The sequence below is a fragment of the Haematobia irritans genome, chromosome 4 (assembly GCF_050003625.1).
Source record: "Haematobia irritans isolate KBUSLIRL chromosome 4, ASM5000362v1, whole genome shotgun sequence".
In the NCBI taxonomy this organism is placed as follows: domain Eukaryota; kingdom Metazoa; phylum Arthropoda; class Insecta; order Diptera; family Muscidae; genus Haematobia; species Haematobia irritans.
The window spans coordinates 143,414,954-143,433,427 of NC_134400.1; the positions used below are offsets into that span (position 1 = coordinate 143,414,954).

General features: G+C 31.5%; 2 protein-coding genes across 3 annotated transcripts in view; both read right to left on the reverse strand.

The window, feature by feature from the left end:
* gry (trafficking protein particle complex subunit 11 gry) overlaps nucleotides 1-18,474 on the reverse strand; it is an 86,467-nt gene that overhangs the window by 33,771 nt on the left and 34,222 nt on the right. The window lies entirely within an intron of this gene.
* On the reverse strand, nucleotides 305-8,213 carry LOC142233369 (transmembrane protease serine 9-like). Its single transcript, XM_075304267.1, has 2 exons — nucleotides 7,445-8,213; nucleotides 305-1,252 (listed from the first exon to the last, which is right to left on the reverse strand). The coding sequence occupies exons 1-2, from the start codon at nucleotides 8,192-8,194 to the stop codon at nucleotides 389-391; spliced, it is 1,614 nt and encodes a 537-aa protein (XP_075160382.1). The 5' UTR covers nucleotides 8,195-8,213; the 3' UTR covers nucleotides 305-388.

An 18,474-nucleotide genomic window follows, 5' to 3' on the forward strand; every position in this document is an offset into this window, starting at 1 on the left:
GTTCACATAATAACATATTGTTTTTTAGAAGACAACATTATTGAATTTGGATGCAAAAATACAAAATGTTTGGAACTTAGACTACCCAAACATATATTGTTTAGACCAATATGCTTTCAAACATATTATATATTGGAAGAGATCAAACATATAAATGTTTGGGCAATACCCAAAAATGTATATGCTTGAAGCAAAATATGTTTGGGAGTATATGTTACAGAAGCGATTTTTTGTGAGGGTGTATATGCAATCCTTGTATTCATGCGGAGGGTACATGAACTTCAGTCCGGTCTAACTTAGAGACTTTTTGTACTTGTTTTAGTAGTTAAATTTTTATTAAAGCTTTTACATAAAAAATATTTTTGTCCTTAAATACAATAGCGCAATACTACATACAATTCTGTAGCAAAACATTTTTTATATATGCATTTACTCGTAAGCTTGCCACATTTGTATAAACTCCAGGAAATTCAGCACGGGCACAGCCAAACCCCCACGATACAATACCACATACATGACCACGATGAACCACAGGTCCTCCAGAATCACCCGAACAAGAATCCTTTTCACCAGACACAGATGCACAAAACATGGTATTCGATATTTTTGCTTTGCCAGCGTAGGCTTGTAAGCATTTATTTCTTGATGTGACACGTACCAGGGCAGACCGAACTTGATCTGAAGGTTGACTATTGCTTTCACTGGTATAACCCCAACCAGATATACGAACTTGATCACCCTCCTCCAGGTTGGTAGAACACAAAGGAATGGTGGCTATATTTGGATTTTGAAAAGGTTCTCTTAATCTTAAAAGTGCCACATCCATATCTAAATTAGTGGGTGAAAAAAGTGCCGACACATATGACTTTGTCACCTGTCGCATTTCTCCATAATCAGAAAGCCTTGAAGCTCCCGCCGACACCATGAGACTGGATACCGGGACATTATAAACACAATGAGCTGCCGTTAAAATGCATTGGGGTGTAATTAATGAACCACCACAAAAGAACTGCCCATTTCGGCGCAAATTTACTAAATATGGCACTTGAGCAATGGTTACTTCTTCACCGCCTATAATTCGAGGTTCATTTTCATGACGTAGTTTGGTCCTAGCACAAACCGTAGACAAAAATATTATAAGGCTATAAAGAACTAAATCAGACATGGTATTGGCAGCGCTTAAAAAATGATACTGAACGTTCAATATGTTAATGGGACAGTACATGAACAAAAATGAACACGCATGAAATGTCTATTATCATCGAATTATAAGAAATGAAGCAATTCTAATTCATAACTAGAGCAATTTAATAGTACATTAAATAAAGTTTTACAATTGTCAAACGCGGTAACCTTTGGGAACAGTAGTTGTAGCCAGGGATGGAAAATGCACTACTATAGTACTTTTTTTAATACTTTTTCACCCTGGTCAGTACCGTAGTACCCCCGCGAATGATTTAGTACCTTTTGTGTAGACAGTTTTGAGCAGGTTTGAGAAAGACTTTAACAAACTTATTTGCTAATAGTCTTTTACAAATTTAACAAAACAGACAAGTTCATGCGGGAAATCACGATTTTGGAAAAGTCATAGTCAAAAACACAATTTTATTGAATATCATTACTGTTTTAGTCGAAAAAAGCTTGTGACTCTACATTACGCTTCCACAAGAATACTTCCTAGATAAGAAGTTATCGATCGCTTACTAAAATAATCGGAACCATTACAGTCACGGTCGAAACATGAGACAAAAATAATCTACCAACATTTGGAGAAAATCTTACCAAAAACTACAAAAAATATTATTTTGTAAAAATGTTGTCAAAATTTTATTTCTGCGAAAATTTTGTCCATTTTTTTCTTTTGGAAAATTTTGTCAAAATTTTATTTTATTTTTTTGTTAAAATTTTATATCTACAGAAAATTTTGTCAAAATGTTTTTCCTATACAAAATTTTGTCAAAATTTTATATCTACAGTAAATTTTGTCAAAATGTTTTTTCTATAGAAAATTTTGTCAAAATTTTATTTCTATAGAAAATTTTGTCAAAATTTTATTTCTATAGAAAATTTTGTCAAAATCTTATTTCTGATGAAAATGTTGTGAACATTTTATTTCTGATGTCAATATTTAAATTTTATTGAAAATTTTGTCAAAATTTTATTTTTATAGAAAATTTTTTGAAAACATTATTTCTGCTGAAAATTTTGTCAACATTTTATTTCTATAGATTTGGCAAAATTTTATTTCTATATAAAATTTTATCAATATTTTATATCTATAGAAAGTTTTGTCAAAATTTTATTTCTGTAGAAAGTTTTGTCAAAATTTTATTTCGGTAGAAAATTTTGTCAAAAAATTATTTTTATTTATCTACAGAAAATTTATGAAATACCATAAATTTTACCAATATACCAAACCGTGATTACAATACGTACTACTGTAGTCTTTGTAAGTTGATATAAAACTAAACAAATATTTAAAACTGAGGAGTTGACAAACAAAATTTTATTTTCTTTAAAATTCAGTCTAAAGATGCTCTTGACAATAATCTTCTAACGGAATTTTTGTTAAAATTTAGTGAAAAGTACTTTTTTGCTCAAAAAAATACCTTTTTCGTACTTTCTTAAAAATTGTATTTTCCATCCCTGGTTGTAGCTCATCTTGATTTTGACATAGGTATTCATTTTGAAAGTCTATAAACGCAAAGAAAAAATCTAACGTTTGGTAAACGAGTGACGCAAACGTTCTTCTTTTATTATAGCTTTTTGAAACCCTCAAACTTTTGTCACAAAAAATATTTTTTGTTAGAAAATTTTTATTTTTGCTATAAAAAATTCTTTTTATTATAAAATCATACCGTTCGTAAGAATGGGACTGACTAAAGTGGTTTGTTTTTAAATAAAGTTTCGGCTTGTGTGTGGTGAACAGTGCGGTCTCCCGCTTGTTCGGGTAAGTAGTGAATGCCTACTGGCTATATATTCGAAAATACCCCTACTTATAAGCCTGACTACCGCCCTTGTACGAGGGCGGTTCGGAAAATTCTTAGCATATCAATGAAAGAGAATAGTTAGTTTTTCAAAAATATTTTTATTTTTCAATATAATCTCCTGAAACTTCAATACACTTAGTCCAACGCTTTTCTAGCAATTCTATCCCTTGATTAAAATAGTTTTCCTCAAGGTCTTCAAAATAGGGGTTTACAACTGTAGTTGCATCTTCATTTGAGGAAAAACGTTTGCCAGCAAGGAATTTTTTTTAAATTTGGGAACAAGTAAAAGTCACTGGGAGCTAAATCAGGAGTGGGTGGTCAAGCAATTCGTACTTTAATTCGTTGCCATTGTTAAAACACTCTTGTGCGCTGGTGCTTTGTCTTGATAAAAAATTATTTTTTTTTGTGTTGTAAGCCAGGACGTTTTTCTCGAATTTGTACATTTAATTGATCCAAAATGTTGCAATAGTACTCTGAATTTATTGTTTTACCCTTTTGCAGATAGTCAATCAATAAAATACCTTTGAAGTCCCAAAGAACCGTTGTCATACCCTTACCAGCCGATTGAATTGTTTTTGCCTTCTTTGGGGCACTTCCTCCAGCTTCCATTGTTCATTGTTTGGATTGTTCTTTTGTCTCTGGAGTATAGTGGTGGATCCATGTCTCATCAACAGTTATGAAACGACGCTTAAAATCCATTTTATTTTGCTTAAAACGATCGAAACAAGCTTGAGAAATGTTAATTCTTATGCGTTTTTGATCGACTGTTAACAAATGCGGCACCCATCTTGCAGAAAGTTTTTTCATCTGTAGTTCTTCATTCAAAATTAAATGGACTTGATCATTTGAGATGCCCATGATATTAGCAATGTCACGCACTTTTATTCGTCGATCATTTAATACCATATCATTCACTTTGGCTACAATTTCTGTTGTTGTTGCTATTTTTGAACGTCCACTACGTGGTTCATTTTCAATGCTTGTACGACCACGTTTAAATTCAGCAACCCAATTTTTCCATTGTAAAAAAATTGCGAAATATTCCACAGCCCAATGAAATTTTCGTTTAATTAATTTTATGAACTAAACGTGGGTATAAAGTTCAGTGACCATACAGATAAGTTCAATATGAACTAAGGCAAATGAAAATTTTCGTACGATTCTCAAAAATAGTAAAAATGAACTTGTAACATATATAATAACAAGTATATACGGCCGTAAGTTCGGCCAGGCCGAAACTTATGTACCCTCCATCATGGATTGCGTAGAAACTTCTTCTAAACACTGCCATCCACAATCGAATTACTTAAGTTGCGGAAACGCTTGCCGATGGCAAGGTATCTTAAAACCTCCTAACACCATCTTCTAAATTGTATGTAAGTCCATACGTGATATATATTAAATCAAAACAGATCGATCCAATACGTATATAATTCAGTTTGACAAAGTAGACATAAAATTTTTACAAAATTTTCTACAGAAATAAAATTTTAACAAAATTTTCTATAGAAATAAAATTTTCACAAAATTTTCTATAGAAATAAAAATTTTGACAAAATATTCTATAGAAAGAAAATTTTGCCAACATTTCTACAGAAAAAAAATTTTAACAAAATTTTCTATAGAAATAAACTTTTGACAAAATTTTCTATAGAAATAAAATCTTGGTAGATTATTTGTGGCTCGAGTGGCAACCATGATTACGAACCGAATAAAATTTGAACAAAATTTTCTATAGAAATAAAATTTTGAAAATGATGAAAATTTTATTATGAACCGAATAAAATTTTAACAAAATTTTCTCTAGAAATAAATGTTTGACAAAATTTTCTATAGAAATAAAATTTTGGTAGATTATTTTTGGCTCTAATGGCAACCATGATTATGAACCGATATGGACCAATTTTTGTGTGATTGGACCAATTTTGGTATGGTTGTTAGCGACCACATACTAACACCACGTTCCTAATTTGAACCGGATCGGATGAATTTCGCTCCTCCAAGAGGCTCCGGAGGTCAAATCTGGAGAACGTTTTATATGGGGGCTATATATAATTATGGACCGATATGGACCAATTCTGGCACGGTTGTTAAAGATCATATACTAACACCATGTTCCAAATTACAACCGGCTTGGATGAAATTTGCTTCTCTTGGAGACTCGCAAGCCAAATTTGGGGATCGGTTTATATGGGGGCTATATATAATTATGAACCGATGTGGACCAATTTTTGCATGGTTGTTAGAGACCATATACCAACATCATGTACCAAATTTCAGCCGGATCGGATGAAATTTGCTTCTCTTTGAGGCTCCGCAAGCCAAATCTGAGGATCGGTTTATATGGGGGTTATAATTATGGACCGATGTGGACCAATTTTTGCATGATTGTTAGAGACCATATACCAACACCATGTACCAAATTTCAGCCGGATCGGATGAAATATGCTTCTCTTAGAGGCTCCACAAGCCAAATCTGGGGATCGGTTTATATGGGGGCTATATATAATTAAGGACCGATATGGACCAATTTTTGCATGGTTGTTAGAGACCATATACCAAATTTCAACCGGATCGGATGAAATTTTCTTCTCTTTGAGGCTCCGCAAGCCAAATCTGGAGATCGGTTTATATGGGGGCTATATATAATTATGGACCGATGTGGACCAATTTTTGCATGGTTGTTATACCAACAGCATGTACCAAATTTCAGCCGGATCGGATGAAATTTGCTTCTCTTTTGGGCTCCGCAAGCCAAATCTGGGGATCGGTTTATATGGGGGCTATATATAATTATGGACCGATGTGGACCAATTTTTGCATGGTTGTTAGAGACCATATACCAACACCATGTACCAAATTTCAGCCGGATCGGATGAAATTTTCTTCTCTTTGAGGCTCCGCAAGCCAAATCTGGGGATCGGTTTATATGGGGGCTATATATAATTATGGACCGTTGTGGACCAATTTTTGCATGGTTGTTAGAGACCATATACCAACACCATGTACCAAATTTCAGCCAGATCGGATGAAATATGCTTCTGTTAGAGGCTCCACAAGCTAAATCTGAGGGTCCCTTTATATGGGGGCTATACGTAAAAGTGGACCGATATGGCCCATTTTCAATACCATCCGACCTACATCGATAACAACTACTTGTGCCAAGTTTCAAGTCGATAGCTTGTTTCGTTCGGAAGTTAGCGTGATTTCAACAGACGGACGGACGGACGGACGGACATGCTTAGATCGACTCAGAATTTCACCACGACTCAGAATATATATACTTTATGGGGTCTTAGAGCAATATTTCGATGTGTTACAAACGGAATGACAAAGTTAATATACCCCATCCTATGATGGAGGGTATAAAAATGGTCATGATTTGGCACCAATGATTATCTTCTTTACTTTTAGTTAAATTTTTCTTCTATGAGAGGATGTAATTTCGTGAATTGCAGTTAAACAGTACACCAGGGCATTAAATTTTCCTGGTTTTAACAACGCTTAGAGAATCTCTCAAAATGTGGAGTACAATTTAGTTCATTTTTCATACGAGCTAGTTCATTCTTGCTATAAAAACAGTTAACTTTTTTTCGGTACAAATTCTGCATGAATCAGAATATGTTTGACAGTATGAGTTAGAGAGGCAATTTTTTTTGAGTGTGTTTAGAGCTATCCATATCTATTCCCACCCAGAAAAAAAAAATTGGAAGTGCTTCTAAAGGCACAACTTTAAAAGCACTTCCAAAAATATCCTCCCAAAGAAGTTCTTTATTTTAGCTGCACAGGAAGTTCATTTAAGTCAATTTTTTTATAAGTTGCTTTCTTCATATTTTTAATGGAAAACGTTAATTTTTTTGTTTCAAATAGGTTAAAAATAGATTAAGAATTAATAAAATGGTAAAAATTATTTAAATTTTGCCGAAAAAAATGCTAAATCCATTCTAGAAAAATTGCGAATTTTAGAAAATATTTGACGTCAAACGTTCCACACAAGCGTAAGAATGCATTAAAACTCATAAATTTTTTTTTTAAATTATTTATTTGTCAAAATATCACAAAATTTCTTAATTCGCATCCAAAACACTGAATTCACATGACACCTTAAGAAGTAATGAAAATTCAGTGCAACGGCTGTTAAAATGGTGGAAATTCGTCCTATGAGAAGTCCATGTTAAATTCATAAAAGAACTTCCTGAGTAGTTAAAATAAAGAACATCTTTGGAGGACATTTTTTGGAAGTGCTTTTACAGTTGTGCTCTTAGAAGTACTTCCAATTTTTTTGCTGGGTTATTTTAGTCAATACATCGTTTTTTGTAAACAATAAAGTGCCTATGTGGAAACCTTTTTGAGTCAGTGTTTATCGTGACCCCTATTGTTTTATTAGTACTCGTATATGTGCATAAACATCAATTTAAAATCAATAAAAAAATCTTAACTTATTTCTTCAAGACATTTTCGATAAAAGTTCGCATGTATGAGACATTAGTGTAGACCCCTGGATATGTCTTACCAGCACATTGTGGACCCCATGAAACTACACCGCATAGTTGATTCTTATAAACTGCAGGACCACCAGAGTCACCGTAACATGAATCTCTATAACTAAGATCGCCGGCACAAAACATCGTTGGTGTTATCAGTCTGCTGAAGTAATCGATACATGTCTGAAAGGGTATCAATGGAACTTTTACCATGCGTAAACGATTCGATAGATGGGTGTAACGTGTACTACCCCATCCATAAACATATACATCACTAAGGTTAGTGGTATTACAGAGACCAATGGTTGATATATTAATACCATAAATATCATTATGTAATTCCAACACCGCCAAGTCCATATGAAGTGATGACGGATGATAATTGCGGGGTATATATATTCTGTGGACGGAACGTTGGATACCCGCTTCTGTAAGAAATGTGGCGCCTGCCGTAACTGTGAGGGAACGTACCCCCCATTCGGTGTCCACGCAATGAGCTGCAGTTACCACATGACGTTGCGTGACTAGACTGCCCACACATTTGTATCGACCGCGTGATCGTATGTACACAACAAATTTGGCATCACTTATGCTTATGGGAATACCTCCGATAATCCGAGCACTTCTCTTATCCGCCAGTTCTTCACTATGAATTGATCCCCAAACAAACAATGATAATGTTCCCAAAATTAACACATTTAGGATTAAGCATTCCTCCATCGTCTAGTACGCTGTTCTAAAGCTCTATCTAAATCGTATAACGAATGTCACAGGAATATTTGTAAGATATTAAGTTAGCTGTTATAATTATTATTTTTAGTTTTACTTCATATAATGAAACCTACAATAATCAATTCAAACATTCCTGAAATTCTCCGAGTATTTCAAATAGATTAAAACAAACAACACTTTTGCTCATAAATAAGTAAGCGGACATTTTTATACCCTCCACCATAGGATGGGGGTATATTAACTTTGTCATTCCGTTTGTAACACATCGAAATATTGCTCTAAGACCCCATAAAGTATATATATTCTGGGTCGTGGTGAAATTCTGAGTCGATCTAAGCATGTTAGTCCGTCCGTCTGTTGGAATCACGCTAACTTCCGAACGAAACAAGCTATCGACTTGAAACTTGGCACAAGTAATTGTTATTGATGTAGGTCGGATGGTATTGCAAATTTCGGTCCACTTTTACGTATAGCCCCCATATAAAGGGACCCTCAGATTTGGCTTGCGGAGCCTCTAACAGAAGCATATTTCATCCGATCCGACTGAAATTTGGTACATGGTGTTGGTATATGGTCTCTAACAACCATGCAAAAATTGGTCCACATCGGTCCATAATTATATATAGCCCCCATAGAAACCGATCCCCAGATTTGGCTTGCGGAGTCTCTAAGAGAAGCAATTTTCATCCAATCCGGTTGTAATTTGGAACGTGGTGTTAGTATATGATCCTTAACAACCGTACCTGAATTGGTCCATATCGGTCCATAATTATATATAGCCCCCATAGAAACCGTTCTCCAGATTTGACCTCCGGAGCCTCTTGGAGGAGCAAAATTCATCCGATCCAGTTCAAATGTGGAACGTGGTGTTAGTATATGGTCTCTAAAATCCATGCAGAAATTGGTCCATATTGGTCTATAGTTATATGTAGCCGATCTCCAATCACACAAAAATTGGTCCATATCGGTTCATAATCATGGTTGCCACTCAAGCCAAAAATAATATACCAAAATTTTATTTCTATAGAAAATTTTGTCAAAATTTTATTTCTATAGAAAATTTTGTTAAAATATTATTTCTATAGAAAATTTTATCAAAATTTTATTTCTATAGAAAATTTTGTTAAAATTTTATTTCTATAGAAAATTTTGTTAAAATTTTATTTCTATAGAAAATTTTGTCAAAATTTTATTTCTATAGAAAATTTTGTTAAAATTTTATTTCTATAGAAAATTTTGTTAAAATTTTATTTCTATAGAAAATTTTGTGAAAATTTTATTTCTATACAAAATTTTGTGAAAATTTTATTTCTATACAAAATTTTGTGAAAATTGTATTTCTATAGAAAATTTTGTCAAAGTTTTATTTCTATAGAAAATGTTGTGAACATTTTATTTCTATAGAAAAAATTTGTCAAAATTTTATTTGTATAGAAAATTTTGTTAAAAGTTTATTTCTATAGAAAATTTTGTCAAAATTTTATTTCTATGGAAAATTTTGTCAAAATTTTATTTCTATAGAAAATTTTGTTAAAATTTTATTCGGTTCATAATCATGGTTGCCACTCGAGCCAAAAATAGTCTACCAAAATTTTATTTCTATAGAAAAATTTGTCAAAATTTTATTTCTATAGAAAATTTTGTTAAAATTTTATTTCTATAGAAAATTTTCTGAAAATTTTATTTCTATACAAAATTTTGTGAAAATTGTATTTCTATAGAAAATTTTGTCAAAGTTTTATTTCTATAGAAAATTTTGTGAAAATTTTATTTCTATAGAAAAAATTTGTCAAAATTTTACTTGTATAGAAAATTTTGTTAAAATTTTATTTCTATAGAAAATTTTGTCAAAATTTTATTTCTATAGAAAATTTTGTCCAAATTTTATATCTATAGAAAATTTTGTTAAAATTTTTTTCGGTTCATAATCATGGTTGCCACTCGAGCCAAAAATAATCTACCAAAATTTTATTTCTATAGAAAATTTTGTCAAACTTTTATTTCTATAGAAAATTTTGTTAAAATTTTATTTCTATAGAAAATTTTGTTAAAATTTTATTTCTATAGAAAATTTTGTCAAAATTTTATTTCTATAGAAAATTTTGTCAAATTTTTATTTCTATAGAAAATTTTGTTAAAATTTTATTTCTATAGAAAATTTGTCAAAATTTTATTTCTATAGAAAATTTTGTGAAAATTTTATTTCTATAGAAATTTTTGTCAAAGTTTTATTTCTATAGAAAAATTTGTGAAATGTTTATTTCTATTGAAAATTTTGTCAAAATTTTATTTGTATAGAAAATTTTGTTAAAATTTTATTTCTATAGAAAATTTTGTTAAAATGTTATTTCCATAGAAAATGTTGTTAAAATTTTATGTCTATAGAAAATTTTGTCATGGTTGCCACTCGAGCCAAAAATAATCTACCAAAATTTTATTTCTATAGAAAATTTTGTTAAAATTTTATTTCTATAGAAAATTTTGTTAAAATTTTATTTCTATAGAACATTTGTCAAAATTTTATTTCTGTAGAAAATTTTTTGAAAATTTTATTTCTATAGAAATTTTTGTCAAAGTTTTATTTCTATAGAAAATTTTGTGAAAATTTTATTTCTATAGAAAATTTTGTCAAAATTTTATTTGTATAGAAAATTATGTTAAAATTTTATTTCTATAGAAAATTTTGTTAAAACGTTATTTCCATAGAAAATGTTGTTAAAATTTTATGTCTATAGAAAATTTTGTCAAACTGAATTATATACGTATTTGACCGATCTTGTTTGATTTAATATATACCACGTATGTACTTACATACAATTTGGAAGACGGTGTTAGGAGGTTTTAAGATACCTTGCCATCGGCAAGCGCTACCGCAACTTAAGTAATTCGATTGTGGATGGCAGTGTTTAGAAGAACGCAATCCATGGTGCAAGGTACATAAGCTTCGGCCTGGTCGAACTTACGGCCGTATATACATGTTTACATTTATACTTATTTCTAAAGAGTTTAAGAAAAATAATTTCATTTTCTTCGTAATTATGCTAAGTAGTATTTCAACATTTACGGGAGATATGGGGGCTATACCAAAACATGGACCGATAGGCACCATTTTCGGCACACATATTTGTGGTCCCAAAATACCGCCAGATTTCCAATATCGAAGAAATCGAATAAAAACTATGGTTTCTAGACGCCCAAGAAGTAATATCGGGAGATTGGTCTATATGGGGGCTATACCAAAACATGGATCGATACATCCCATTTTCGGCACACCTATTTCTGATCATAAAATACCTCTAGATTTCACATTTCAGTCAAATCGGATAGTAAATACAGTTTGTAGAAGCCCAAGAAATAAAATCTAGAGATCGGTCTATATGGGGGCTGTACGAAAACATGGACCGATACGAAATATTTTCGACACACCTCTTTATGGTCCCAAAACACCTCTAGATTTCCAATTTCAGGCAAAACGAGTTGTAAATACAGTTTCTATACGCCAAGAAGTAAAATCGGGAGATCGGTCTATATGGGGTCTATACCAAAACATGGACCGATACACCCCATTTTCGACAAACCAATCTTTGGTCCTAAAATAATTGGTCAATTTCAGGCAAATTGGATAAAAATACAGTTTCTGGGCGCCCAAGAAGCAAAATCAGGTCTATATGGGGACTATACCAAAACATGGACCTATACTCACCATTTTTGGCACATCCCTTTATGGTCCTACAATACCTCTAGATTTTCAATTTCAAGCAAATTAGATAAAAACTACGGTTTCTATAAGACCAAGATCCCAAATCGGGAGGTCGGTTTATATGGGAGCTATATCAAAACCTGGACCGATATAGCCCATCTTCGAACTTGACCTGCCTGCAGACAAAAGACGAGTTTGTGCAACATTTCAGCACGATAGCGTCATTATTGAAGACTGTAGCCCGATTACAATAGACAGACGGCTAAACGGACATGCTTATATCGTCTTACAATTTCTCCCTTATCGACAATATATACTTTATATACACTGAAAAAAAGCGTGCCCGGTTCCAAAGATTTTGTCTTTACACTAATGATTTTGGTATTGATTCCGAGCCAAAGAAGCGGAGAATTGCAGTAAGTATACCTTATGTTTTGCGTACTTTATTCTAGGCAGCAAATTATAATTTACTCGTTTTTCTGTTTTTTCTTCATGTGCAATTAAAGTCCTTTAAAAGCGTGTTAACAACAACTTAACCCTTCTGTGCGTGATGAGGTCCCGCTGGACCTTTTTGATTTTTATTCATACATAACTTTATCTTTTATATGATGGTTTATGACTTCTTGTACTGAAGTGGTTTAAGTTTATAGGTACACCCTCAAAAAAAAATCGCTTCTTTAACATATGTTCCAAACATATTTTGCAGGAAGCACATATATTATAGTTTTGTCAAAGTTTTATTTCTATAGAAAATGTTGTGAACATTTTATTTCTATAGAAAAAATTTGTCAAAATTTTATTTGTATAGAAAATTTTGTTAAAAGTTTATTTCTATAGAAAATTTTGTCAAAATTTTATTTCTATGGAAAATTTTGTCAAAATTTTATTTCTATAGAAAATTTTGTTAAAATTTTATTCGGTTCATAATCATGGTTGCCACTCGAGCCAAAAATAGTCTACCAAAATTTTATTTCTATAGAAAAATTTGTCAAAATTTTATTTCTATAGAAAATTTTGTTAAAATTTTATTTCTATAGAAAATTTTCTGAAAATTTTATTTCTATACAAAATTTTGTGAAAATTGTATTTCTATAGAAAATTTTGTCAAAGTTTTATTTCTATAGAAAATTTTGTGAAAATTTTATTTCTATAGAAAAAATTTGTCAAAATTTTACTTGTATAGAAAATTTTGTTAAAATTTTATTTCTATAGAAAATTTTGTCAAAATTTTATTTCTATAGAAAATTTTGTCCAAATTTTATATCTATAGAAAATTTTGTTAAAATTTTTTTCGGTTCATAATCATGGTTGCCACTCGAGCCAAAAATAATCTACCAAAATTTTATTTCTATAGAAAATTTTGTCAAACTTTTATTTCTATAGAAAATTTTGTTAAAATTTTATTTCTATAGAAAATTTTGTTAAAATTTTATTTCTATAGAAAATTTTGTCAAAATTTTATTTCTATAGAAAATTTTGTCAAATTTTTATTTCTATAGAAAATTTTGTTAAAATTTTATTTCTATAGAAAATTTGTCAAAATTTTATTTCTATAGAAAATTTTGTGAAAATTTTATTTCTATAGAAATTTTTGTCAAAGTTTTATTTCTATAGAAAAATTTGTGAAATGTTTATTTCTATTGAAAATTTTGTCAAAATTTTATTTGTATAGAAAATTTTGTTAAAATTTTATTTCTATAGAAAATTTTGTTAAAATGTTATTTCCATAGAAAATGTTGTTAAAATTTTATGTCTATAGAAAATTTTGTCATGGTTGCCACTCGAGCCAAAAATAATCTACCAAAATTTTATTTCTATAGAAAATTTTGTTAAAATTTTATTTCTATAGAAAATTTTGTTAAAATTTTATTTCTATAGAACATTTGTCAAAATTTTATTTCTGTAGAAAATTTTTTGAAAATTTTATTTCTATAGAAATTTTTGTCAAAGTTTTATTTCTATAGAAAATTTTGTGAAAATTTTATTTCTATAGAAAATTTTGTCAAAATTTTATTTGTATAGAAAATTATGTTAAAATTTTATTTCTATAGAAAATTTTGTTAAAACGTTATTTCCATAGAAAATGTTGTTAAAATTTTATGTCTATAGAAAATTTTGTCAAACTGAATTATATACGTATTTGACCGATCTTGTTTGATTTAATATATACCACGTATGTACTTACATACAATTTGGAAGACGGTGTTAGGAGGTTTTAAGATACCTTGCCATCGGCAAGCGCTACCGCAACTTAAGTAATTCGATTGTGGATGGCAGTGTTTAGAAGAACGCAATCCATGGTGCAAGGTACATAAGCTTCGGCCTGGTCGAACTTACGGCCGTATATACATGTTTACATTTATACTTATTTCTAAAGAGTTTAAGAAAAATAATTTCATTTTCTTCGTAATTATGCTAAGTAGTATTTCAACATTTACGGGAGATATGGGGGCTATACCAAAACATGGACCGATAGGCACCATTTTCGGCACACATATTTGTGGTCCCAAAATACCGCCAGATTTCCAATATCGAAGAAATCGAATAAAAACTATGGTTTCTAGACGCCCAAGAAGTAATATCGGGAGATTGGTCTATATGGGGGCTATACCAAAACATGGATCGATACATCCCATTTTCGGCACACCTATTTCTGATCATAAAATACCTCTAGATTTCACATTTCAGTCAAATCGGATAGTAAATACAGTTTGTAGAAGCCCAAGAAATAAAATCTAGAGATCGGTCTATATGGGGGCTGTACGAAAACATGGACCGATACGAAATATTTTCGACACACCTCTTTATGGTCCCAAAACACCTCTAGATTTCCAATTTCAGGCAAAACGAGTTGTAAATACAGTTTCTATACGCCAAGAAGTAAAATCGGGAGATCGGTCTATATGGGGTCTATACCAAAACATGGACCGATACACCCCATTTTCGACAAACCAATCTTTGGTCCTAAAATAATTGGTCAATTTCAGGCAAATTGGATAAAAATACAGTTTCTGGGCGCCCAAGAAGCAAAATCAGGTCTATATGGGGACTATACCAAAACATGGACCTATACTCACCATTTTTGGCACATCCCTTTATGGTCCTACAATACCTCTAGATTTTCAATTTCAAGCAAATTAGATAAAAACTACGGTTTCTATAAGACCAAGATCCCAAATCGGGAGGTCGGTTTATATGGGAGCTATATCAAAACCTGGACCGATATAGCCCATCTTCGAACTTGACCTGCCTGCAGACAAAAGACGAGTTTGTGCAACATTTCAGCACGATAGCGTCATTATTGAAGACTGTAGCCCGATTACAATAGACAGACGGCTAAACGGACATGCTTATATCGTCTTACAATTTCTCCCTTATCGACAATATATACTTTATATACACTGAAAAAAAGCGTGCCCGGTTCCAAAGATTTTGTCTTTACACTAATGATTTTGGTATTGATTCCGAGCCAAAGAAGCGGAGAATTGCAGTAAGTATACCTTATGTTTTGCGTACTTTATTCTAGGCAGCAAATTATAATTTACTCGTTTTTCTGTTTTTTCTTCATGTGCAATTAAAGTCCTTTAAAAGCGTGTTAACAACAACTTAACCCTTCTGTGCGTGATGAGGTCCCGCTGGACCTTTTTGATTTTTATTCATACATAACTTTATCTTTTATATGATGGTTTATGACTTCTTGTACTGAAGTGGTTTAAGTTTATAGGTACACCCTCAAAAAAAAATCGCTTCTTTAACATATGTTCCAAACATATTTTGCAGGAAGCACATATATTATTGGATACTGCCGAAACATTAATATGTTTGCTTTATGTGAACATATTATATGTTTGGAAGCATTTTGAGCCCAAAAATATTATATTATTATAAAATATTATATGCTTGGAAGAATTTTTCCCAAAGACGATTGTGCTCATTGCCCAACATACTCGTAATTTTCAATTCCACGAAATATTTTAGTTCTTGGCACCTTTTTCTGTAATACAAATAATGTTGAAGAAATTATTCACTTTTATAAATTTTTTAAATTTTACCTTTCGCCTGCACGGAGAATCGAACCGAGGACCATACAGTTTGTAAGCCAACACACTATCCACTGGGCTACGTAGCTGTTATGGTCACCAGCACATAATTATCGTTATAAGTTACATTTATATAGCATAGTTTGCAGCGCCCACGAGCACATGCAAACATAACATTATTTAACAGAAACATACATTTGTTTGCCACGTGGAGCAGTGGTTAGCATGTCTGCCTTGCATGCAAAGGGTCGTGGGTTCAATCCCTGCCCCGACCGAACACTTTTTTTAATTTACACATTTATATTTATACTATATTAAATTTTTATAATGAAACTTTGAAATGTGGGTTATTAATAATTTTACTGTCCCAACTCTAAAAAGAGTATAGTGCCCTTTCGTTATTTTTATGGAGACCCCTCATTTCTTTTAACGAACCAAGAAAAAAATTGTGCCCATAATGCCAAAATGATAAACAAAACACATGTCCACACATACATAAAATGCTGCTCTCAAGGCGAAAACATATGCTGTTTGTTTTTCAAATGTCTATTCTCGTTACTCCGAATACTCATTCTAATATTCAAATTAAATAATATTTAGACTTAAGCATATCCAATTATTCGACTTGTCATAAAACAGTTTTCCGAAACAACATAAAAGCGATTTCACAGAAATTGTTCTCTTTTGATTCTTTCGCTGTGTTATGTTGATATCTTTCGTGAACTCTCCCGGTTTCCATCTCTATTTCTTTCTCTATAGTCTCTCTGTCGCGTTGGATAAAATATCACAACATATGTATGTTTAGTCGAAATTTATAAATATATATAAGTTTGCATTCACACATATGATTTTTATGAAACATTCATGTCCCAAACATAATATATTCTAACATATTAACATAGATGTCCCAAACATTTAGTGTTAGTTTAGGAACATTTCATGTTTGCATTTAAATATATTGTGTTTTAAAATTGTGCCCGAAACACATTTTGTTTATATCGGAACATATGAAAAACATATTTTTCTAACAGTGTATTTGAAAAAAGTTTAGTGCGATTCTGCGTGATGAGGTCCAATGGGACCTATTACTAATTACATTAGTGGTTTTAGCACAATTTAAAAAGCAGTGTAAAGATATTGCGATTTTCGTAATTGGAACAATTAATAACACTAACATCCTTTCAGAAAATACCGTTATTTGGAAGAATTTGTCATTTTTGAAGTTTCCATTGGTTTCGTTGCTTGGTAGTACATAATTTTATGTCTTCCGTTGATATATCCAATATAGTGAGAGTAAAAGTGCAAAAAAAGTTATTTGAACTTCATGGAAATCGTGGTCGAAATAAGTTTTTATATTTCTATACATTTTCCAGACCTATCGGCTCCTGGAATTTGGCAAGATGTGCCTCAATTTGGACCAAGTTTGAAACAACCACTGTGCACATAATACTGCGAGCAAAACGAACGCCACTAAAAAAAATCGTATTGTTTTTCCTTCAAAAATCCAGTTTGTTAAGAACATTCAACTACAAAAACAATATATTGTTGCTTGGTACGTATAAGGATACTTATAGGTACCACGCCTGCGTCAAACATCAGGGCCACTAGTATACTAATCAAAACTTTTAACATTATCTGTATCCTATTAAAAATTAAATAAAACTCTATATTTACAACCAAATGTTTATATATGCAATTTGTGCATTATATAAGAGTCCACCTACAGTAAATGATCGAAAAATATCGTAGGGATAACCTCTCTACCATCCTTTTTTTATTGTAGGTCCCATGGGACCTCATCACGCTGGTATCGCTTCCAGTGTTATCACATAAACAAGGGTTAAATTTTCAAATTCAGTTTCGATTTCAAGTAGAAATTTTGCTATGTCTCAAGTTAAAATCGTCTTTAAAATAAAGTGTTGAAAAACGTCTCCTATTTTTGACGCTTTTATGCTTTGTTGTCAAGATGCAAAAAGACAACAAATTTAAAGACAATTCCTTTAATTTTGAAGAATTTTTCATAATTATTAAAGACAAGTTGACCTTAGTCAAACAAAATTTTCTTTAATTTTAAGATACTCATTTGAAATTTGAATCACTTAATTATAAAGAAAACAAAACAACTTTATAGAAAAGTTCATCGTCTTTCGTGTAAGGAAAAAAACTTTATATCAGAAAAATGCGTCTTCTATGTTATGCTAAGCAAGCGAAAAACATGTTTATGTTTAATAAATCTTTTTCAAAGATTTCGGAGTTTGTAATTCGTTCGGAGAATTTGTTGGCATATAACAGGTTGGCTGATAAGTCCCCGGTCTAACAAAGAAAAACACATTTTTTGTCAAAATTCAACATAGTTGCCTTCGAGAGCGATACACCGATTATAACGACCTTCCAATTTTTTGATACCATTTTGGTAGTACTCCTTCGGTTTTGCCTCAAAATAGGCCTCAGTTTCGGCGATCACCTCTTCATTGCAGCCAAATTTTTTCCTGCGAGCATCCTTTTGGGGTCTGAGAACAAGAAAAAGT

Coding starts and splice junctions, on each gene's coding strand:
- LOC142233369 (XM_075304267.1), bottom strand. CDS start 8,194: ATGGAGGAATGCTTAATCCTAAATGTGTTAATTTTGGGAACATTATCA. Junction 1,253..7,444: donor TGCGAACTTTTATCGAAAAT/GTCTTGAAGAAA, acceptor CGATGATAATAG/ACATTTCATGCGTGTTCATT.